The 24467-nt window shown below is 44.7% G+C and overlaps 1 protein-coding gene across 1 annotated transcript in view; it reads left to right on the top strand.

Moving 5' to 3' along the window:
- LOC308433113 (aldehyde oxidase 3) overlaps window positions 1–24467 on the top strand; it is an 89791-nt gene that overhangs the window by 34025 nt on the left and 31299 nt on the right. Inside the window, exons 11-22 of the mRNA XM_080933017.1 lie at window positions 1184–1335; window positions 2013–2106; window positions 3796–3905; window positions 5350–5534; window positions 5819–5981; window positions 6262–6354; window positions 10198–10367; window positions 10880–10994; window positions 11503–11625; window positions 15401–15497; window positions 18737–18861; window positions 23150–23283. Of these exons, the coding sequence (XP_080789143.1) occupies window positions 1184–1335; window positions 2013–2106; window positions 3796–3905; window positions 5350–5534; window positions 5819–5981; window positions 6262–6354; window positions 10198–10367; window positions 10880–10994; window positions 11503–11625; window positions 15401–15497; window positions 18737–18861; window positions 23150–23283 (1561 nt within the window). The remainder of the gene's footprint in view (window positions 1–1183; window positions 1336–2012; window positions 2107–3795; window positions 3906–5349; window positions 5535–5818; window positions 5982–6261; window positions 6355–10197; window positions 10368–10879; window positions 10995–11502; window positions 11626–15400; window positions 15498–18736; window positions 18862–23149; window positions 23284–24467) is intronic.

Here is a 24467-nt window from a genome sequence, read left to right on the forward strand (position 1 = left end):
AGCCCTTCTTAGACGAAGGAACAATAATGTTCACAGGAGGAAATATGGAGACAAAGCTTGGAGCAGAAACTGAAGGAAAGGCCATCCAGAGACGGCCCCACCTGTAGATCCAGCCCCTATTTAGCCACCAAACCCAAACAATATTGCAGATACCCAGAAGTACAGGCTGTCAGGAGCCTGATATAGCTGTTTCCTGAGAGGCTTTGCCAGAGCCTGACGAATGCAGAGGCGGATGCTCACAGCCAACCACTGAACTGAGAACAGGGTTCCCAATGGCGGAGTTAGAGGAAGGATTGAAGGAGCTGAAGAGGTTTGCAACCCTATAACAACAACAATACCAACCAACCAGAGCTCCCAGGGACTAAACCACCATCCAAAGAGTTCACACATGGACAGACCCAAGGCTCCAGCTGCACATGTAGCAGAGGATGGCCTTGTTGGGCATCAATGAAAGAAGAAGCCCTTGGTCCTGCCAAGGCTCGATGCCCCAGTGTAGGGGAATGTCAGGGCGGGGAGTTGGGAGGGGGTGGGTAAATGGGTGAACACCCTCATAGAAGCAGGGGGAGGGGCAATAGGATAGGGGATATGGAGGGGAAACCAGGAAAGGGAATAACATTTGAAATGTAAGTAAAATATATCCAATAACATCATTAAAAAGAAAAGGAAAGAGAGAGAGGTGCAGTGGTGTGAAGCAGGTTTCCACACTGCCATGCTGACACCATCAGCTGCTGAGGGGAGACGTCACACAAACTACACAAAAGATCACAGCTATGACCAGGGCCATCCAAGCGAGGCATGCGATGTTAGGGGCCAGATAACAGAGCAGTCTGACAAAACTATAACTTAGGAATGCAGATCTGCGAGCAGGTAGGTGGGGGCAACAGATGGAGAAGGTGGGAGCTGCCCAGTGCTGGGTCAGAGAGTCAAGGCAGAAGCCAGCAGAAAGCTGCTCGGCCCCCAGGGAGGGACTGAGTATCGGCTGGCCTGGCGCGTCCGGTTGCCTCTCAGGGATCCTGTATTATTTTTGCTCTTTCTTTGCCTTCATATTTATAAGATGGTCTGATGAGCATTGGAATCTTCCTGCGTGGGAAAGACAGCATCATAATCAACTCTTGACGTCTTTCCTCACATCCCCCTCATGTTCCGGCTTACACAATGTTCACAAAGCTCTCTCACTCTCCAGGGCTGACACTGGGTGCTGGCCTCAGTCTGACCCAGGTGAAGAATATCTTGTCTGATGTGGTCTCCAGGCTCCCCAAGGAGAGGACACAGACATACTGTGCCCTCCTGAAGCATCTGAGAACTCTGGCTGGGCAGCAGATCAGGAATGTGGCTGTAAGTTCTCCGCCCCTTCCTCTGGGTGGGGACTCCGTAAGGAGGAAAGATAGCATTGATCGCGATTTCTGTTTCTGGCTGTATCCGTGTGTGCTATCCACGTGGCTGAGCGAGAGATTATGTATTTCTAGATCCCTGTGGACTAAGCCATTTAAATTACCAGGTTGGTGTGCAGGGATGATGTCTTCCTGATTCGACACCATGATTTGGATACTCCAAAGAGCCTCAGCAACTTCATCAACCCAAACATACCTTGCCTGCTTCTCTGGCCTCACCCTCGTAGCCACACTCTCCCACCAATGTTTATAGGCAATTTGTGTGGCTTCATTTAACCATTTTTTTGTCTGTTATCATGCAAGTGACACAGATAACTGGAGAATAATGTCCTCATCCATTAATCACAACTTGAGCTCCTTTAAAATAGAAGTGGTTTTCACTGTGTTCCTACTTTGGGTTTTTTTGGGGGGGGAGGGGTGTTGTTTTGTTTTGTTTGTTTGTTGCAAATAATTAAAAGGATAAGTCATTGCTGTAAACATTTCAGATTGTGCTAGTAACCCTGGAGCCATACTGGCATGTTTTATTCCAATTGCTGAATTATCCTAAAAAGAAACATTAGACTCAGTGTACTTCAGCACTCACAACAAAAGCCCCGGGATGCTTAATAATCTTTCTTTTAGTCCTTAGGTGGTCATATTATCAGTAGACTGCCGACCTCTGACCTCAACCCCATTTTGGGTGTAGGCAATTGCATCCTCAATGCTGCTTCTATGGGTGAGTTACCAAGTTCCCTTCTAAATACCATGGTTTCCCAGAGACATGGGGCGATGGGAGCCCTGTCCACCATTTGACCTAGGTTACTGGTGAGCGGCAGGTGAAGCTTGTGAGAAAGGATTTAATGCATCCTAAGTCCTCTCTGAGGCCACCGCTCTCCGCTCACCTCCATACGTTCTGCCACCGGGACCATCCTTTAGAGCCCACACTAGATTCAGGTGAGGATGCCACTGATGTTTGCTAAAGTATCAATCCTCTGATCACATGGTTGGTTCCCTTGGCAACCGGCTCCCATCCTGAGGCCATTCAAGTGCCCACTAAGCATCACTTCATTAATGAAAATGATGCTTCTTTTATACAGGAAACGCCAGGGAGTTGAGAAGCTGTGTCAAATACCCTAACCACTCAGGAAATTACACAGGTGCACGAGTTCCGAATCAGCAAACAGAATCGAAAACTGAACACTAAAGCAAGAAGGACTCCCTGTAGCTCTCCTGTTCACAAGGGCTCTAAAACTTAATGTCAGAGACTAGGGCAGAAGCCAAATATGTATTCCTTACTAGTTCACTATATTGCAGGTACTGTGTGTGCATTTGTGTGTGTGTGCATGCATGTGCATGCATATGTGTGTGTGCATGTGTGTGTATGTACACATGTGTGTATGTGTGTGTTACATTAGATTCAGGATCTTGAGTGTACGAGGCAAGCACTCTACCACTGAGTTGGATCACCAAACCCCTCATGGGTCCTGTTACGGGAAAATCTGTAGCCGACTCCACAGAAGAGGATCTGTGAGGATCACGTGCTTACCCCTTATGAAGTCAAGGGCTAATAAAATGGTCATTTGTTTGACCATGTCAAATAAACTTATCTGAAAGGGAGGTTCCAGCAGCACAGGACAGGGAAGTGGTCCCTGTATGGTAAGAGAAAGGAACAATGAAAACTCTTCCTGGTTTACACAAGAAAACTTACACAAGAAAAAAAATCGGTCTATTTTCACTTGACTTTTGGTCAAAAAGTGTAGTCACTAATTTGACCCAACATCCCTTCTATCAATCTGGCCCCTGGATGGCAGTTACCTCTGAGCACAGAGCATGCCCACCTCCAGAGGACAAAGATTCATCCTCATCCAGGCTCAGCAAGAAGACCTCTCCTAAAGAGTTCTCAAAATGTCACAAGGAAATCAATATGTCACCTTCCCTAGGTGGCTTTCTCTAGAGGCATAATGTTTATTTCTGGATTTGGGTTTGAAATAATTGCATGAGTTTATGGCTGTTTCGTCTGTTGACGGCCATGGCTGCTACCATTCCACCTCCTCACAAGAAATATCCTGCTGCTTACCACATCCCTTCAGACCGAAAGGTCCCTGTCCTCTCTCATTTATACGGTCCCCACCTGCCTCCATACATCGCCTTTCACGGTGACCACACATACACACCAATTCAGATCGTTCTGCCCCATGAGTCTGTAAGCAAGGCAGGGAGTTCCCGCACACGGGATGGCCTGCTACCACGGGGATAAGGCCGTCTTCCCCAGACGAGAGCCAGGTCAGGGGGAAGTCAGGACATCACAGGCAGCTATTTGCCCGTTCACTTTCCATTTATTCCATTTTAGAATAAGAACAGCACTGGGTTCGGTAAAAGAGTAACCGTCATCCAAGCCTTTGATGAAATGCTTTCCCCTCTGCAGAAGGAACACAGCAGATCCCTCTCAATGACCGTTTTCTTGCTGGAGTGCCGGATGCCTGCCTGAAGCCAGAGCAGGTGCTCCTCTCGGTTTTCCTGCCACTCTCCAAGAAGGTATGAGGTCACAAGGCTTGTAATAGTCACTGTCATCCCTCCTCTTTGTCTTGCATTAGCTTTGGCACAGAGAAGCATAGCATTTGTCACAAATGCTTTATGCGTGCTGAGGCACAAGTTATCAAATTAGACCTAGCCAACTCTTTCAGCAACGCCTCCCAACATCAGGACGCTGTACTGTTTTCTCACACTTCTTCGGCAGCTGTGAGGCTCGGACATTTGACTCCATAAGCAGCTAAGTAAAAAGGACCAGTTCCCCCAATGCATAGGCGAGGAGGTTGCACTCCAAGGAAGTTTTATCATTTCAACCGTGATCTGTGGTGAAAGGTTGGGAGGATCAAGACCCCAAGCCACACTCAACCTCAGGAGAGCTAAGTAGAACAAAGAAACATTTTAAACATCATTTTGGTCTTACTGGACCCTATTAATGTTTTTCTTTAAATTAATGATAATTGCAGAGAAGTGCATGAGGCACCAGTGACCGCTGGTTATACAAAGATGCTCTTAGCATATCGGGCTTTCGTGTAGCTATTGATGGAGAAGTGCAGTTTTGGCCTGCTTTTTTTTTTTTTTTTTTTTTTTGCTCAATAACAGTATCAACATTACTATTATAGCTCAGGTTTTGTTTCTGAGATCAGTTCAAACCAAAAAAAATGAGGCCCAGTCATCACTGCCACCAGACTCATGGTTGATGCTTGTCCTAAGCACCAGCCATTAACATTAATAGAAATCTTCCTCTGCTAGAGCGTACAGATTACAGTTATAGCTCAAGCTCAGCGATGTGGCAGAACACATTAATCAATAACATTGAAGATTTGCTGCTTTTGATTGATCAGAAGACCCCAACATGCCAAACTTCATAGGCGAACGTCAAGGATGCTACGACCTCAAAACAAGTTTTGCCAAATTGAGAAGTGAAACGGTGTTCAAAGCATGGAGCCTATCCTAGAGTTCGTGTGCTTTAGTGAGGGTATCTGCAGCAAGTGACTCTGATGTTAAAAAGGAAAGCATACCCCAAACTACATCAACCACATATGCTTGTCACCCCACAGAGGTCAACCTAAATCAGTTCATAAAGATAGAATCAGATAAACCCGAGTTAGGGGTTTATCCCACCCCCCAGCCTGTGATTCCCCAAATCAGTGTCACTAAAGAACAAACTAGAAGACTTATAGAATGAAGAAAGCAAGCTGTGAAGATGCCACCTTCATGGGCAAGGCACGCCCTTATATTTTAGGAGTTATATACAGAAATATTTAGAGACGAAGCACCTTAATGCCGATGATTCATTTAAACGTAGACTAACTGGAGGAGTGTGCCTTAAGGTTAAGAGCAGGGATACATGATTCATCACTGGTGAAGCCACAGATCTAAGTGGCTCTGTTCTAACTGTTGTAGATTTGAAACATTTCCCAGTAAAACAGTCATTCTTCTCATTTTCCAGTGGGAGTTTGTATCCGCTTTCAGACAGGCCCCACGTCAGCAAAATGCTTTTGCCATAGTGAATGCTGGGATGCGAGTCGTTTTCAAGGAGGATGCAAGCACCATCTCTGACTTGAGCATCTTATATGGAGGGATTGGTGCCACTATAGTCAGCACAAATAAGTCCTGCCAGCAGCTGATTGGAAGGTGACTTACCAAATTTTACTCTTACTGTATAAAATCTCTTGTCATTTGAGTATTGGCAACTGGCCTGGTTGGCAAAGGGAAGAAGTTATGCCTCCTCTGTACTCTGTGGAGAACAGCATTTTTGTAAGCACAAGAAAAGGCATCTATAATGACGTCGGTGGGTGTCATGATATTCCCGTGTGAGAGAATAAATCTGTTTATAGTTTAGATTTATTTTTGGTAACTATTAGGAGCTCGTCCGGCCCTGCCCACCCTGAGCTAGTTGCATTCCCTCATGTGCTTAGGTGTTGGGATGAAGACATGTTGGAGGATGCTCAAAGGATGGTTTGTGAGGAAGTCTCCCTCCTCACAGCAGCCCCTGGAGGGATGGTGGAATACCGAAAGACTCTTGCCGTCAGTTTCCTCTTCAAGTTTTACCTAGATGTGCTGAAGCAGCTTAAGATGAAGGTAAAGTCATGTTGCCTGTAGGATGCCCTGGGGAACAGTTTATGCTAGATGCTCCTCCGGCTTCTGGGAAGCACCATGTGCTGACCTCACCATAGTTCTAGAGAGCTCCATTTCTGAGGCCCATACTCGGTAAAACCCTAAGCTCTCAGGTTTACCCAGCCTTTCCCAAAGCAGTAAAAACAAGTCAGTAGAGGCTCTGCAGAGACATGTAAAATTCTTTGTCAACTCAGTCTTCGCAGGAAGTACCTTCCATTAAACAAACTCCATGTCTTCATTCAAGGACCCCCGTAGATACCCTGACATCTCGCAGAAACTCCTACAGATTCTGGACGACTTTCCCTTGACCATGCCTCATGGGATGCAGTCCTTTAGGGTGAGTCCATTTTCTGCATCTTCTGAAGAACACAACAGCTGTAAGAGGTTGCGTCTGTCTGTTGACCCGGCTTTACTTTGAATTCCAAGTTGCTACTGTGGGTTCTTTTGTTTGTTTGTTTTAACTTTTTATTGGCTCTTTGTGAATTTCTCATCATGCATCCCAGTCCCACTCAACTTCCCCTTCCCTGCTCTTCATCCTTGCAACTGCCCTATTGTGGAAACTCCTTTTGTTCACACTTCTCTGCTTGCAAATGTTCACTGCAATGAGCCATTGGTCTGATTCGAAGCCCTTGGGTACTGCTAATCTATCAATAGTGGAAGTCCCTGGGACGCTTCCTGGATGTCCTGTTGTTGCCCTGTGTCATGGAGATCCGGTAGCTTTGGATCTGTAGGGCTGGTCTTTTTATGCACTCCAGTCAGTGGGGTAGGTGTTGGGATGGGTCAATTCAAAGCCCTGTTTCTAGGCCTGAGATCTGAGCTGGTCACCCCACTGGCTCTCCCACTCACATTGGGAGCTGCCATTGGGGCTGACTCACTAGCAACCACCGAAACCAGGGCTGGCTCTACCCTGCTGCCCAGGTGAGGTGCAGGGACCCGCTTTCCTAAGTGTTGCCACCAGTGAGACAAAGGACTGGTTCCCCCTCTCTCAAAACCCCTGGGCCAGCTTTCCTGCCTACTGAAGGTGGTGAGGAGGGAGGGAGGAAGAGGATCTCCCTTCCTCGCCCACACCACCACACTGGAGGTGAGTAGTAGGGTCAGATCTCCCACAGTTGTATCCTTGGGACCCTCTCACAACTCTGACAATGTGTAGGCTGCTTGGGGTGGGGTCAGCTTTCTTGTTCTCAAACCCCCAAGGCCTGTTTTCCCATGGTACCCAAGTAAAGACTGGGGCTAGTTCTGCACAGTCCTCAGGAACTAACATGTCCCTGGGCAGCCCAGACCAGAGAAAGTCACCTGGCCTTTGGTGGTAACAGACCCCTGTTGCTGCAGAGCCATGGATACAAGTGTGCCCCCTGGTGGCAGCACAGGCTAAGACCCCACCATGGTCCTGAGCTTCTCACACCAGGCTGTTCCTCACTCTCCTCCAGTCTCCAGCTCTGCCTCTCTTGATGTGCCCACATCCTTCTGTCTCTCTCTCTTCCATTTCTCCACCACCTACTTGCTCCTCTTAGTGGCCCCTAGAGTCTCTGAGGTCTGGGGTCATCTCAGAAGTGCTATGCTCTGCTCCTGCGTTATGGTTCCAAGTAGGGGTCATCTCAGGCATGGTCTGCCCACCCCTTAGGCCCGCATGGTACAAGAATGGTGGTCATCTACGCTTAACGCTTTGTTGTGGGGCCCTGGAGCCAAACTGGTGATTTTCCCAGGCTCGCTTTTCTCAGGGAGTGTTAGGCTAGTCACCCATTCAGATGTTCCCAGGTCAGAACACTGGGGGTTGACATAAGCTCTCTCCTCTCTGCCACCTACTGACGCCCATGCGATACAGCACGGGCTCGGCTCTTTAGAAAGGTTCAACTGTGGAATGGTTTTCCTAAGCAGTGGTCAGTTAGGTGATACAGTACAACGGTGGGTCCTACTAACAACAGCAGACAAAAGACTAAATTCCTAGAAATGAAACCAGGGAAACAGCATCCAGTTCATATGTAAAATAAACTTTTAAATTATGGATAAACACTCAAAAGGAAAAGGAAGCAATATTTAAATAGAAAGAAATGTGATGCACAGGCAGGAAGACATGATATATAATGATATAAAGATGACAATTTCTCCTGAATAATGTATACATCAAATATATTCCCAATCAATATACTGACCAGGAGTTTTGGTAATTTTGATTTTAAGGTTTATCTAGAAATATGAAAGTAGACATTTGTAAAATAAATAAATAAATAAAAATGGTAGTAAGGATTCTGTCCAACCCTTCTCAGCACAGAGATGGAGTCTGTAGCTCTGGTGGTTAACTGTTGTATGACTAAACGTGATTTTTATAGGATTCAGGGATAAATTTAAATGAACAATAAATTATAAATTTAATTAAAAATAAAAATTAAAAGACAATAAATAACAAAAAATTTAAAAAGCAGCGCCAAGCCCAGACACAAACCAGGGAGTATGTCATCACAAAAAGTAAAAAGCACATTTCAAACAAACAATAAAAAGAAGAGTTTAGGTAGAGATTTCAATGCAAGTCACTTTAAAAGCAAAAAAAAAAAAAAAAAAAAAAAAAAAAAAACACCAAAGCCATGTTTCCCCTCTTACAGTGAATGTAAATTCCAGATCTATTAATTTTTTAACATGGAAAACATCACGATGAGATCAGTAGGTTAAAGTGTGTGGCAGATCCCTTTTGAGTCTGAGCCCTCCAAACATGACTGGAAACTCAGACAGAAGAAGGCCTGGCAGAACCAACTACACAGGAGAGAATGCGTGAATGATAAACAGTCACAGCAGAACCTTAGGGATTGATAGACACAAAAAACCGGCAGATCACTGGGGGAGAAAATGAACTTAGAACATTAAAATGTACAGAGCCTCGCTCGGAATTTTTAAAATGCTTTTTAAAGCAACAAAGAGATAAAGTTTCAGTCTATCGGATAGGACTAATTTACATTTTGATAGTGCCCAGGACTTGAAGTATGTTTCTGCAAATACAGTGTCTGTTTAATAAAGTTACTGAAACAGAACAACCTATTAGCAAAGATAGACGGGGAGGGTGTCCGTGAGCTCGGCAGCAGGGGGCAGCAGAGACCTCCCATGATGTGTCTATTCATTTCACGTCCTGATTTTAGGAGCATGGCTATTTTCTTTTCTTTTCTTTTCTTCTCTTTCTTTTCTTTTTTTAAATATTTATTTATTTATTATATGTAAGTACACTGTAACTGTCTTCAGATACACCAGAAGAGGGCATCAGATCTCATTACAGATGGTTGTGAGCCACCATGTGGTTGCTGGGAATTGAACTCAGGACCTCTGGAAGAGCAAACAGTCAGTGCTGAGTCTGAGCCATCTCCAGCCCCGGCTATTTTCTTTCCTTTTCTTTCTTTCTTTCTTTCTTTCTTTCTTTCTTTCTTTCTTTCTTTCTTTCTTTCTTCCTTCCTTTCTTCCCCCCCCCCCCACTTTCTCTTTCTTCTTTTGTGATTTCTGAGGCTGTTGCTAAGCTGTGTTATCACTTCTTGTAAAATTTCTCGGGGTGGTAAGTATTCAGGCGGCTGCTAGCTGGGAGTTACCGGAGAGCCTTCTCACCTGGTTCTATGTTACTCTGCTGAGGAAATATGAACTGACATCTATCCGCTCACCCTACCTCGGGCACCACTGACCAGACAAAGGACTGAGCCCATCCAAGTCCAGTCGATTGGATTAATTTACAAGGCATAGGCGAGGGCTTACTTACAGTATTGTGGGTAGCCCCCAAACAAACGAATGACCAAACAGCTCCACTCCAGCATAGAGGACATCCCTCCTGACGCCCCTAGTCACTCACAGAACTCAGACTCCTGTCTCCATCAACCGAGGCCCTTCTTACCCAGGTCTCTGCTCTCATTAAAGAAGTTTGCCCTGGGCCCAGCTCTGCTGGCTCTTATGGTGGACATCTATGTACCCTTCTCTGGGCTGCCACCAAATCTATCTTTGTTCAAGTCGAGTTTCAACTTGTCTCATTCTTAGCACACATGAGTACCTTCTCTGTTTCCTACAGAGAAGCAATGGGAAAGAAGACAAACCCAGTTGTCTAGGCTGACCCAGGCTACTTTAGCAAGCTTCCCTCAAGAGAATGGGAAAGATACCCACTGACCCATGAACAGTCTTGCTTAAACATTTTGCTCCATGCTCTGCTCTCTTAACACAGGACGTAGACTCCCAGCAGCCTCTGCAAGACCCAGTCGGACGTCCCATCATGCATCAGTCTGGCATCAAACACGCCACAGGGGAGGCAGTATTTTGCGATGATATGTCTGTGTTGGCAGGGGAACTCTTCTTGGCTGTGGTGACCAGCAGCAAGCCACATGCTAGAATCATGTAAGCAACGATGGCAAAGTTGGGTGGCTTGGAATACCCAGCAGGTACCTAGGAACATGGTTGCCGCTCAGCAATTAATCCTACCCAACATACTGAAAACACAATCTGAGTATGTGCCTTGAAAATACAAGACGATAGGAAAACGGTGGACTTGGGAGCATAGAAGAGGAAGGCCCTGTTGAAGGAACAGCCTTCTTTGGAAGAACTGCCCACTGTTATCTATGAATTTAATGGGGTGGGAACAACCTTCAGAGGACCCTAAGCTTCTCAGAGTGCCAGCATCTGAGCACTGGTCTAGTAAGCATAGGCTCATCCTGAAAGGGGAGAATACTCAGGGCCCAGGAGAACCAGTGTCCTCCACCTCCCACAAGGCCTGCCTCGCGTTAATACTGCCGCACTGTGGACATGCCACATGTTCATGTGGCTCAGAGGATGGTTCTCAGAGTTCCCGTCTTCACACGGGTGAGGTTCTGGACACTGGGTGACATGATGAGCTTCTGTTTCGTTCCTAGCTCCCTTGATGCCTCCGAGGCCTTGGCATCACCTGGTGTGGTTGACGTGATAACGGCTCAAGATGTGCCTGGTGACAATGGCAGAGAAGAGGAAAGCCTGTATGCCCAGGATGAGGTACTGTGATGGTGGTGCCTAAGGCTCTCATGGCACAGTAACTGTAATGGCAGTGGACACAGGGGTTTTACATACATATACACATATTATGTGTCTGTATATACATGTACATATACATATACATCATATACACATACGTATACATATATATACATATATGTATATATAATACGCATACATATACACCTGTGTGTGTACACATACATATACACATGTATCTATATACATGCACAGACTCTTCCTAAGGACCTGAGAATAACCTCCTGTACTAAACCTCGTTTTGGAACTGACTTGAGGCAGCGAGAACAACCTAAGCTGGCTCACTTCTCTTTAAGACGAAGACATTGAGGCTTCACAGGCTTTGGGTAACTTTTCAGAGAGGCAACACTGCTGGTGAAGGCCGAGACAGTCCCTCCCCCGCCATCCTAAGCCCTTCTTCCTCCCTGGTTGACAAGGACCTGGGGGCTCCATCTTTCATCCCTGCTGCGTGCCCTGTGCTTCTTGTCAGGTGATCTGCGTGGGTCAGATCGTCTGTGCCGTGGCTGCAGACTCTTACGCTCACGCCAAGCAGGCCACCAAAAAAGTAAAGATCGTCTATCAAGACTTGGAGCCCACAATTGTGACCATTCAGGTAAGTTCCGATAGGTCATTCATTCCCTGGGCTGCTCAGCAGTGGGTTAGCAAGAGGTGTCAGGTGTCTGGAGATGCAGCACTTGTGAAATTTCTTAGCCCTACAGCAGTTGTCACACACTCTGGTGATAACATAAACAGAACAATGTTTTTGTTTGTGTGTTTGTTTTCTGGAAGTTTCTGGCTGCCTTCCTCTTTCTATCAGATGCTTCCGGCTGGACATGGGTACTTTCATCCCACTACAGACCCCTCCTGTGACCACCTGAAACAAAATTGTCTAGTTTTGATTCTGAGAAAGTACGCCCCTTGCCTTGTAGGTGGAAAATATGAAAATATGGAATAATTTCCTCTTACCATCTACCCTGGGTTCCAGACGCCCAGGCTCTGTGCAACCTTCAAGTTTTCTGTTGCTTTCCATGGGACTGGCCAACACCCCACCAAGTGTGGAGAGGATCTCCCCCCTCCTCCTTCTCCTCCTCCTTTCTCTTCCTCCTCCTTCCTTCCTTCCTTCCTTCTTTTTTAACCTAGGCTTTTCTTTGCCTTTTTTCTAAAGTCCGAGGTAAACCACAGCAATTCCTTCTTGTGTCTGTGGGAGGCCCACTAGAGAAGGAAACAGCTCCATCCCCCGGCAGAGGGACAGTGACAGGAATCGGCCTCGTTGTCTGGCAGACCAGACAGCCCACTGAGGACTCCGTTCCTTTAGTAAGAGCTCGGGAAGACTTGTCCACAGATTCATACAGTGAGGTCAAAGGTAGTAAATTTTTTAAATCTCAAATTGGAGTTTTCTAACCTGCCTCTGATCATCCAGTTCCCAGATGAAAGACATAAAACATTTATATTTGTAATGAGCCTTTAAGCATTAGAGCTGGGCAGGTATTTGTCCTCTAAGCTATTTTGCCTTCTTCCTAATCAATAACCCCTGAGAGATAATTTGTCATATTCTGTCTGGATTGCTCTTACTCCAGTTGGCCAGCTCTCAGGCTACATGTTCATGATTCACCTGCCCAATGGCATCTTTGCCTCTTTCCACCCCCTCTCCCTCCTCTCATGATCCTGCCTCAGATCCCAAGCCTGGGAACTGAAACCCCACTGACCTCTCTTCTGCCCAGTGATAGGATGTAGGCATCTTTGTTCAACCAATAATTTTAAATTAGGAGGAAGGTCACGTAGCATCACTTGGCATACATATGGATTCTCTCTACAATTGCTTTTCCTGGAGGACTGCATAGTATACGTTTTATACCATAATATGTTGAAAAATAATTTCATTTTATTAGAGACATATGCTGGAGGATTGTCTTAATAGGAATCCCCATAATGGCCATAACTTCTAATACATGTGTAATTATAGAATCAACCTTTTCAAACATTAAAATAGTTGCCCACTAAAATCCTGCATATGTGTCTATAGTTAGGTGCACAAATTTCAGTTTATCAAACTCTGCAAAGAGAAACACAACCATTTGCCAAATTTCATTTTTTGGCGTACTTTTATGGTTACTCCCTGTAGGTAATGGAGTTTGATTCTATACAGAACACGAAGGACGTGTCTTTACAATCTCCTCTGCTTGTTCCTAAGTGATAGAAAATTACTTTTGTAAACCTTTGCTTCTAACATGGCTTTTCAAAAATGAAGTCCTGGAGGCTCTGGCACACTTCCTGTCAATAGCTGATCAATTTCATCATTACCTTGTGCTAGAGGGCCTGGTAGACCTGTGTGAGACTGGGTATGTGTTATACACAATGGATGGTTTCTATCTCTGATTACTTGTTGTAGTTGAATAGACAGGGAAGTCACTTTGGAATCATCCTGAATACGTTCAGCAGTTCCTATATGCAAAGCAACTTTCTGCATATGGAGAGTCAGTTACCATATTTAGAGAGTCTTGAAAATCTAATAACACCATAATAATAACATATAATTGATTTTTTAAAACTGAATTACAAAGCCTCTCAACCACCTTGTGTTTTCTGGCTTATTTCCTGCCTCTCCTGATTTATTTGCATACAGTCAAATACACTTGAGGTCAAGGGCTGAGGAAAAATAAGGATGAACAGATTAACCTTACCACATGGTTCATTGCATCAGAATAGAGCAAGATAAGGAAGATGAGGGAATAGTGAAGAGGTCAAGAGTAAATGGAAGAAAGCACAGGTGGACGCCTTCATAATCCTCCTATGACTCAACTTCTAACTTCCGAAAGAGAAAAGATTGATTAATTAGCGGTGTAAAGTATGTATACCTCAACACAAAGAGAAACATGTTAGGAACAGAAGACAGTCAACGGCTGGAAAAACTCTGTAAGCCACAGCATAGGAAACAAACATACTCCCTAACTATATAAAGGTTTCCCAGAAATAAATAAAAAGAACAACTAAGAAAACTGAACAAAGGATACAAGTAGAGTGACTGAAAGAAGACATTGCACATGTATGGACCTTTTAACAATGGAGCAATTTAAAAGGTAGAATTGACTGCAGTTTTCAACAAAAATATCATTCCCAGGTCTTGTCTGTATAATGGAACTGAATCTTGATTCATGGTGCTGTGGTAGAGGGTTTGCCTAGCATGCAGGAGGCCCTGAATTCAACCTTGCTGATTCAACACACACACATGCAAATACACACATATATACACACAAAAATACACATATACTTACACACATATACACACACATGCATACACACACAAATACACACACATATGTACTCACACACACATATACACATATACACACATACACAAATACACACACATATGTACTCACACACACAAATACACACACATACACTTACACATACATACACACACCCACACATATATACTCATGTACATGCACACACTCATGTACACACACAAATACAAACACATATGTACTCACACACATATACACACACATACACACACAAATATACACACATACACTTACACATACATACACATACCCACAAACATACACTCATGTACACACACATACACACACACACACACACACATACACACATGCGATGCGCACACACTGGAAATCTTTAGAGTTGTGTGCACTTTTAAAATGAGCACCTTCTTTCTATTTATAGCTATGGGAAGATCTCTGCCTTAAACTAATGAATGAAAGGCAAAAGCAAACATAATGAGGAGGGTAAGGACAGAGACCTGTGTGTATTTGTGTATATCTAGAATACATAAAAAAGCAACTGTAGTGCTCACCTTTGAGGTGTGCACCCATGCACACCCACGCTTCTACAGCCCGTGGAGGTGCTGTGTCACTCTGAAAACACTGGGGTGTGTTGGTTAATTTCAAGTGAGATTTTGAGAGACACTTGGGTAAGTTAAGGAACAGGGTTTGTGTGTCTGTGATTCTAACTACCAAAAGCCTGTGCATGCACGTGTGTATGTGTGAATTCATCAGTACATCTAGTTGTAACCGGAGGGCGAAGTGAACGCTGAAACAGTGTAAGGGTGTTTAGGCTAGTCTAGCATTAAGCCTCCATAATGGGCTTGTTCCATAGATTAAAGGACACGGGGGTTCTCGTTCGGGAAAGACTGGCCTGCGGAGTTACACAACAGGCTCCATTACACCATGATCATGTCTTCTGGGGCGTACCAGCTCAGAAGATAGGATCTAAGGTGTCCCCATATTCACTGAGGCATTATGAAGTCATGTTTAAAGCTTGGAAATTGATGGTTATCATTATACATGAATTTCAACATGCAGGGTATACAAGTGACCAAACTGAGCAACACACATAGTCCCTTTCATGTGTTTCCTTCCCAGGATGCACTGCAATATGAATCGTTCATTGGACCTGAAAGAAAACTAGAACAAGGAAATGTACAGTTAGCATTTCAGTGTGCTGATCAAATTCTCGAAGGTAAATTCTTTTGGGGAAGGGTGGAGACTGAGTCTCACTAGGTAGCTCTAGCTGGCCTCAAACTTACACTCAAAGAGATCTGCCTGCCTCTGCCTCGAAAGTGCTAGGATTAAAGATGTGCGCCACCACACCCAGTCCTTTAGGACCCTCTCTTTCTAGCATGGAAGTTTTTAATATATTGATACTGTGGCTTCTTTACAAGATGAAGTGAAGCTTGGTGGCGTATCTGGGTGCTGAGACAGAAAGAATGTGAGTTTGACAGCAGCCTGGGCTTAGTGAGAGCTGTCTCAAAAGCTACTGCAGGAGGATATAGCTCAGGGACACTGTCTGCCTAGCATGCCCAAGGCCCGGATGAACTTAATGAATCTTAACTCTGCTCATGAAGTGAGTGACGAGGGAGATAATCCAAAATGTGGGACTCTGAGAAGATCGGGAAATATAAGGAAGAGTTTGATTGAGGGGCAGAGCTGTGCTTTACAGACAGTGGAAAGCCTTTTGAATGGGAAACTGAGAGCATCCCAGTCGCCACTTATATGGGAGAATATGGGTTGAAATGGGAAAAAGGGGTCCATCAGCGGTCAGATAAAAGGCCATTATAATGTCCCCAGTGAGACATAACTGAGACAATAAGGCAGGAGAGTTTAAGTGAGCGTGTAGGCACTATGTGTGGCCAGCAAGGAAGATTCTAGGGATGTGCTGTTTAGGGAAGTAGTACTATTAGCAATGTGGCAGACATGTCTGTGAGGAGGCAGATGAGGGTTTCAAGAAGCCAGAAGGCCCTGATGGGCACTGTCCAGAAATGTGACGTGGAGTTCATTAGCAGTTGAGAATTCAGATGCTTGGCTGACTAAGAGAGACACCCACAGCCAAACAGTGGATAGAGCTTGGGGACTCTTACGGAAGAATAGGAGGAAGGATTGTGGGCCCCAAAGGGGACAGGAACACCATAAGAACAACAGAGTCAATTAACCTGAACCCTTGGGGCTCTGAACCACCAACCAAAAAATAGCCATGGGCTGGACCTAGTTCTCCCCACTCATATGTAGCAGATGTGGAGTTTCACCTTCTTATGGGTCCTGAACAACTGGAACAGGGGTTGTCCCAAAGGCTGTTGCCTGCATGTGGGAAATGTTCTGTTAGCTGGGCTGCCTTGTCTGGAGTCAGTGGGAGAGGAAGCACCTAGCCTCACAGATACTTGAAGTGCCAGGGTGGTGGGGGTTACCCAGGGAGGCCCCCACCCACTCAGAAGAGAGGGGAGGAGAAAAGGATTGTGGGAGGGGGTGACCAGGAGGGAGCAGTAAGTGGGATGCAAAAGTGAATAAGTAAAAATAATTAAATTTAATTTAAAAAAAAGAATTAAAACAATTGGGAAAGAGTAGAGGTAAAGACCAGCTTTGGGGAAAAAAATCATAAAAATCAGTCTAAGCCCTAAAAGAGCAAGAAATATCAAAAAAAATCACTTAAAAATCCATATTCAACCTGTTTTCAGAGGGGGTTGGTATGACACCAGGCAAAAAGACCAAACTGATACTGTAAAAAGGAAATCGTGAGACAAGTTAAAGAGTTTAGCTGAGTGAAAGATGACTCTCAGATTAAGCACCGGAGGAGCTGAGAGCACGCTGTTCTCACACTGTAAACAGGAAGATTCACAGACAGGAAGTGAAGTGAGCTGCAGACACTGGTCAGTTGGCAGCTGGTGATTGGCTGAAGCCCAGTCAGAGGACTGATAGCTGAGACTGGCCTGTTACAAATCCCAGCTCCTGGTTAGGATTTCAGTCCACTTACATCATTAATTAGGGTAAAGGTCTTTACTGGGAGTACGGAGGCACCCGGGAGCCAGATTTTTTTTTAATGTAAAAGTATTACAATAAAACTTAGTCACCGAACATGTGACCAAAGGAGACATGGAAAGCAAATGGGGACAGAGACTGGGGTGGAGAGGGAGAATCTTCAGCAAAGATCTGCTGAACTCATTACGGTTTCAAACCTGTTTCCCAGAGAAGTCAGATGAATATGGTGACTCCCCCTGGGACTCAGCCATGAAGGTCAATAAAGTCACAAAAGGAGTGAAAACGGGCCAGAAATCCAGATCAATTTAAAAGTTGTATCTGTGGATTTATCATAAACACTCCACCAAGTCTTTTACTCCTCACATGCTTTCAACTGCTGCAGACCAAACTTTTTTTAATCTTTTCTGCATTTATTTAGATGGTGGTTGTGTGTGTGTGTGTGTGTGCGTGTGTGTGTGTGTGTGTGTGTGTGAGAGAGAGAGAGAGAGAGAGAGACAGAGACAGAGAGACAGAGACAGAGAGAAAGAGAGCACTGAATGCTCGCTCTAATTACACATACGTAGAGGTCAATGAACAACTTTTGAGAGTTGGCTTTCTCCCATTGAACCATCTACAGACCCACAACTTTATTTTTTAATACCTATGATTGATCATAGATTTCTAAAACTTTTATTTGCTACTTGGATGAAACATGTAAAAAGGAGGAGGAGGGAGAGAAAGAGGGAGAGGAGGAGGGAGATGCTCCTCCTCTCTCTCATCACATAGAACATTTGTTCCTTCTACTGAGAACTCTTTCTCTGGGTTGTTCTGTGGGTTGGGGAGCTGTTCACAGTGTTGGGAATCCCTGCTTTGTCTGGGTTGTTCTATGGGTTGGGGAGCTGTTCACAGTGTTGAGAGTCCACTCCACAGCCTCATCCTTACCAGCTAGGCAGGCACTTGACCACTGCGGGCCCTGGTGCAGTCTCTTCTAACGCAGTGGGGAACTGAGATGTAGTTTGTGTGACATCGGGGTGGTTGTGAGGATTCAAGTACAAGCTTCTCTGTGCTGTGTAAAGCCATTAACTATCCTGGGCAGCCTCACTGCAGAAATGAATTCACCCTTAGGTTACACTATCGTATTCTTCGCTCTAACCTGATTTCCCAATTGTTGCTCAGCCAACAAGAGTTCATTTATAGTTCTTAAGAAGATGCTAACATGAGTAGGTAAGAAAATAGAGCCAAATGCATAGGAGATTTTTAAACTGCTTGTAATTGCCCAATGATGCATATTGGCGGCTGCTTTAGGAAACTGTCAAATTGCAATAATTCTTTGAAATCAGGACAGGAAACTAAATGCCATTCCCATGACCTGAAATAAAATAATAACATTTAGCAAAACATGCCACAGTCTGCTTCAGATGTGTTTAACGATGCGACTCTAAAGCAATGTGTGTTTGCTGTGTCCAAAAGGGGAGGTGCACATGGGAGGCCAGGAGCATTTTTATATGGAGACTCAAAGTGTCCGTGTGATCCCCAAGGGAGAGGATGCAGGGATGGACATATATGTGTCAAGCCAGGACGCGGCGTTTACCCAGGTAGGTTCCATCACACAAGTGCTCACTCGTCTGACTTAAGGTAAGGGTAACATTTAGACAAAAGTTGAATATCAAGTCAGAGGCAAAACTGAACCCTAATTTTTACCAGTTTCCTTTAACCTTCTACAAAAGTCTACCCTCTTTGTCCCACATGATGACTACTTCCTGTCTCATTAAGAAGTAAGCCGAGGCTATAGGGTAGCCCTTCCTGGTCTTCATCTTCCTACAGCCCCTCCTACCTCCAGCCTGTGGTGAGCCTTTCCATCTGAATCATAGGCTCTCCACATTTGCCTTTGCTGTGTCTAATGTTAATCTACCTGTTCAGATCAGTAGATTAAAATAAGTCTACCCTATGTGTGTATGCATGTGTATGTGGTGTGTGTATATGTGTGTGTTTATGTGGGTACATGTGCACGTGTGAAAGCATGTGTGCAGACCAGAGGTCAACCTCAGATGTTGTTCCTCAGGTACTGTCCATCTGTTTTTTTTTTTTTTTTTTTTTTTTTTTTTTTTGTTTTTTGAGACAGGGTCTCTCACAGGCCCGGATCTTCCGTGTAGCTAGACTAGCTGCCAGCAGGTACCAGGGATCTGTCTCCTTATCCCTCAATGCTGGGGCTGCAACTAGACACCACTTCAGCTGGCTTTTCCTGGGGACTGCCATTGGGTCTTCCTGCTTGTGCAGCAGTCATTGTCCCATGGAGCTATGTCCCTAGCCCAAATATGGTCCATTCTTAAAAGTAACCCCCACCCCAGCTGGCTGTGCTAACCTAAATTAGTGAGACTGTATCCCAAAAAACTAAAATAACAGTCTGGAGGGATGGCTCAGCACAAAGAGGACCCAAGTTCAATTCCCAGCACCCACATCCAGCAGCTCACAAGCACTTGCAACTCCAGCTCCAGAGGATCCCATACCTCTGTTCTCTTCCAACACCCACACCCACACTCATGTGCACACACACACCACACACACACCCCTAAATAAAGTTAAAAGTGTGCGCTGATTCTGCTTCACTAGTAGCTTGCCTCCACCTCTCCCCTTCTGAGACACGTTGCTATCTGTGTGCATTTCCTACTTAGGCTTCCATTCAGTTTCTGCCACAGTCACCAGTGCCTTCCCCTGCACATCACTAGTCCTAATGTTCTCTGAATAACTTGCTATGGAGTTTCTATTTTTTTGCCAAACAACTACAGTTTTTCAAAATAAAAATTTACATAGTAAAATATAAGGAGGAAACGTGCTAACCATGTGTGTTTGTGCAAACACACAAATAGCCATGTATTCCTACAGTATCCTTATATGTACAACAGAGTCATGCTTGGGAAGTTTAACACTGATAAACGCTGACAATGAGTCATAGCCAAGTTTCCCCAAGAGGCTCAGTCACAGCTAAAGACAGATCTGTTCTCTCTGCCCCGGTTCTTCTGTATTTCATAGTTTCTAGCCTTTTTTTTTTTTTTTTTTTTTTTTTTTTTTTTGTACCAAAGATGTAAAACAATTTTTTATTGATCAGCAGGGACTCGACTACTTAGGGACATGGAACAGTGAGTCCACTAAGGGACTCAAAAACACACGATCATCTTACACTGAATTAGGAAGAAGATGCTGCATCTGTTAGGAGCCAACCTTCATTCACAGGTCCTCAGACAGCTGGTCACCAATAACACAGGAGTGACTGCCAGGTAGAAATTAGAATCCACTTTGCTCCTCGGTGCAAGCTTTCCACTAAAGAACAGCGACGGGGAAATAGCAAATGGATTCAGTGTAGATGCTTTTGGTAGTAAAACACCTGTCCCTACCAGAGTGATCATTTGAATAGGAGACTAATTAGACTTTCCAGAATTAATGCAGAACTCACTGAGCAGTATTTATGTGAGCAAGTAAAACAAGTTTCATTTCTCTTCCAAAAAATATTGAAATATTGACATTTGGATGCATTCTTTAGTGGGCTCTGTAGTCAGGCCAGGCTAAGAGCAATTATATTCCTAGATTGCTTTTGCACCTCTAAGTGTAGATATAAAATTTTTATCTGTATAGAAGCAATTTCATAAAGAGGTATGGCTTTTCACACACAAATCCATTCAATAAAAATCTTACTGTCTAGTGTATAGTGACCATTAAGAAAGAAAAATAAAACTTGAACCTTATCTGTCCAACGGTTTACGCTACATTATGTATTTCACATAATTTTGTACAATATTAGGTCTTAGTTATATCATTAAGACCCTTGAGAGTCCAAAAGGTATTTTCCACATATATTCTATAAAATATAAAATAGCAAAATCGAGTGACACCCACCAGTATTTTCTTCAGTTCTTACAAAAACACTAGGTGAGAAGAAAATAGAATTTTGAAAAAATTAAAGGTATCTCCATCCACAGATTTCACTTGCCATAACAAAATATCCTTTACAATAACAAGAATTCAAATAAATCCATTCTGATGATGTCAGTTTTAGAATAGTGGTAATCTTGAAGATTTATTCGCGCTCACTCATGGTGGACACTACTAAGACTGTCATGGTATCTATTCCTCTGTTGTGGTGGGTTCCACTCCAGTAGGCACTAACTGTTACCTAGGCCTGTATGCAGCCAATACAGAAGAGCATTCCTCTGCCTTCCTAACAGATGGGGTTGGCTGTAGACCCAAGTATCAGGCATCAGAACAGAAGCAGGCTCAAGCAAACTTTTTTTTAATTCTCTCTTCTGTCTCTTGTATTCTGTTGGTGATGCTTGAGCCTACGACTCCTGATCTCTTAGGGAGGTTCTCTGTCTCCAGGGTTGTCTCTCCCGTCTCGATTTCTTTACTGTTTCTATTTCCATTTTTAGATCCTGGATGGTTTTGTTAAGTTTCTTCACCTGTTCGTTTGTGTTTTCCTCTAATTCTTTAAGGAATTTATTCATGTCCTTCTAAAAGTTCTCCATCGTCATCATGAGATGTGATTTTAAATCCAAATCCTGCTTTTCTGGTGTGTTGGGGTATCCAGGATTTGCTGTGGTGGAAGAACTGGGTTCAGATGATGCCAGTTAGCCTTGGTTTCTGTTGCTTTGGTTCTTGCACTTGCGTCTTGGCATCTGGCTATCTCTGCGTTGGTTGCTTTTGCTGTCTCTGGAGCTTGTTCTTCCTGTGGGCCTGTGCTCCTGTGATCTTAGGAGAGCACTCCTGGGCAGGATTTGGGTACTGGGGGCTGTCGGACAGCCTTAGCTCTGGGCACAGATGGAGACTGGAAGGATCCTACATGCTATCTCCATCTCCTTCCTCTCCGAAAAACGTTTCTAGCCTTTCTTACACTTGCTCAGCTACATAGACGTTTCACCTTTGATCACAGGAACTACATAGGTTATTCTGAGTGCACAGACACTAACTCTGTTCACATCAATCTTGCACAGCCCTGCCCCATCCCCAGAATGCTTCAGATGTGTGGTGGGGGGGGGGATATGTCTCTCTCTCTCTGTGTGTGTGTGTGTGTGTGTGTGTGTGTGTGTGTGTGTGTGTGTGTTGGTATGGGGGTGTGTGTGGGGGTGTGTGTGGGTGTGGGTGTGTGTGTGTGTGTGTGTGTGTGGGTGTATACCTACTCCCTTGTGTGGGCTCTTTGTAACATGCTATGCTGATGACCACACTCTACCTATTGAGTCAGGAGCAATTATGCCCTGATTGGGGTCTGAGGTAAGCATATATTCTGTATTGAGCAGAAGTATGAATTATATAAAGAATGGAAGTTGCTATTCTTCACACACGTGTGCCATCATGTTGTAGCATGGGTATGTTACATCTTCCCTCTGATCCACTTGTTTCCACTTGAGACCATCCTGAGTCGTAACAGGCTCAGATTTCCCTCCACGCATCATGGTCAGACGGTGAGCAATGGCGGCCTGGCCTGGAATCATGTAATATTTCCTGTCGTGTAGTACACAGCCTCCTCTGCCTCTTAAGCATTTATATGAGGTATTAATGCTCAGAGTCAAGGGACCTTTAGAGGATTGTAGGGGTTGCTGTACAGAGGGGAATGAGAAGCTCAGCATGACTATTAATAATGTGATCTATCATTCATTCATTTTGAAAAGCCATACCAATGTATCCTCTCAGCTGACGTGTCGGAGGTATCCACAGTCTTATCTGCAGCGGGTACTCAAAATAGATAAAGAAGAATAAACATATTCTTACTGTCAGCAGCGAGAAAATACTACGGAACTTTCCTTGGTAAATGAGCTCTTTTGGTAAATGAGCCTTTTGCTGACTGTGTGTGTTCTGTTTCATCTTCCCTGGGACCCTGTGGCCAACTGCTCATAGGAAATGGTGGCTTGTACCTTGGGCGTTCCAAAGAATAGAATCAACTGCCACGTGAAAAGGGTTGGCGGAGCCTTCGGAGGAAAAACAAGCAAGCCTGGGCTCCTGGCAGCCGTGGCAGCTGTGGCTGCACAGAAGTGAGTGGATCTGGGAGCCACACCCACGTTGGAGATGGCTCCTCTGTGTCCCAGTTCTTAACCTTTGGTCCCAACAATTTCAAGGGCTATTTTGGGAGACACTCCTAACATGTGCCAAGGGACTGCTAGCCTACTCAGCATCATTGTGGGAGGGGGAAAACTGGTTGAATCTTCCTGATTCCCCACAGAGTCAGCAGCAGGGTGGGTAGTACCACACTCCTACTTGGCAGTTCGGCTCAACCGCCACGGAAACGAGAATATGTCAACAGACTATCGATCAGTCCTTAGTATTCATTGAGGCGTAAGCAAAAGTCCATAGAGACAGAAAGGAGGGTGGAGGGGAAATGCATATTTGGATGTTACCCACGTGGCTGGTTACTAGTCTATAAGGAAGAAGACACCTGGTAGCACATTAAAATTTTAGTGTGTCTAGAAGGACAAAAATGGCTGATAGCCACACTTCCTGGAAGAGCTGTGTGGCTGGGGACTGTGGCAGGACACTTGTTTCTCACTGAGCCCCCTTTTGAATTTTTTAAATTGTCCTATGTGTATGGATAACCTCTGAAGATAGTGCAGCTATTACCGAGGCACTTGGCTAATGTAACAATGGAAAGGCTGGATCACAAATCCTGATTCCGGAAGCAGACCTGATGCTCAGATAACCTAGAATCTAGGGGAAGTGCTCAGGGCGCAGAAGATACCCCCACCCCCATCTCTCTCTCTCTCTCTCTCTCTCTCTCTCTCTCTCTCTCTCTCTCTCTCTCTCTCTCTCTCTCTCTCTCACACACACACACATACAAATGAAGCATATGCTGAATTTTAGCTCAAACCACACTTAAGCAGACTGTGATGGTAAGAGCTTCATGAATGGGGAGTTAAGTGAATTATTGACAGGAAAGTTGTGCTGACATGACAGAACCATGGCACCAGAGATCTATGCCATGTTGCTTTGTTATCTGTGCACAATGTGTATGTTGGCCTGCATCACATATATGGAGCTCGAAGGAAACATTATGGGATGTCTTCCTTCCTTCCCCCTTTATGTGAGTTCTGGGCATCAAACCCAGGTTGTCAAGCTTACATGCAAGTGCCTTTCCTCATGGAGCCACTTTCTCAGCCCCATCTGCCATGTTTCCTTAGAAGGTGGCATCTGATGTCCACCTGGAGGGACGCTGAGATTCAGG

Source organism: Micromys minutus (assembly GCF_963924665.1).
Source record: "Micromys minutus genome assembly, chromosome: 19".
NCBI classification, from domain to species: domain Eukaryota; kingdom Metazoa; phylum Chordata; class Mammalia; order Rodentia; family Muridae; genus Micromys; species Micromys minutus.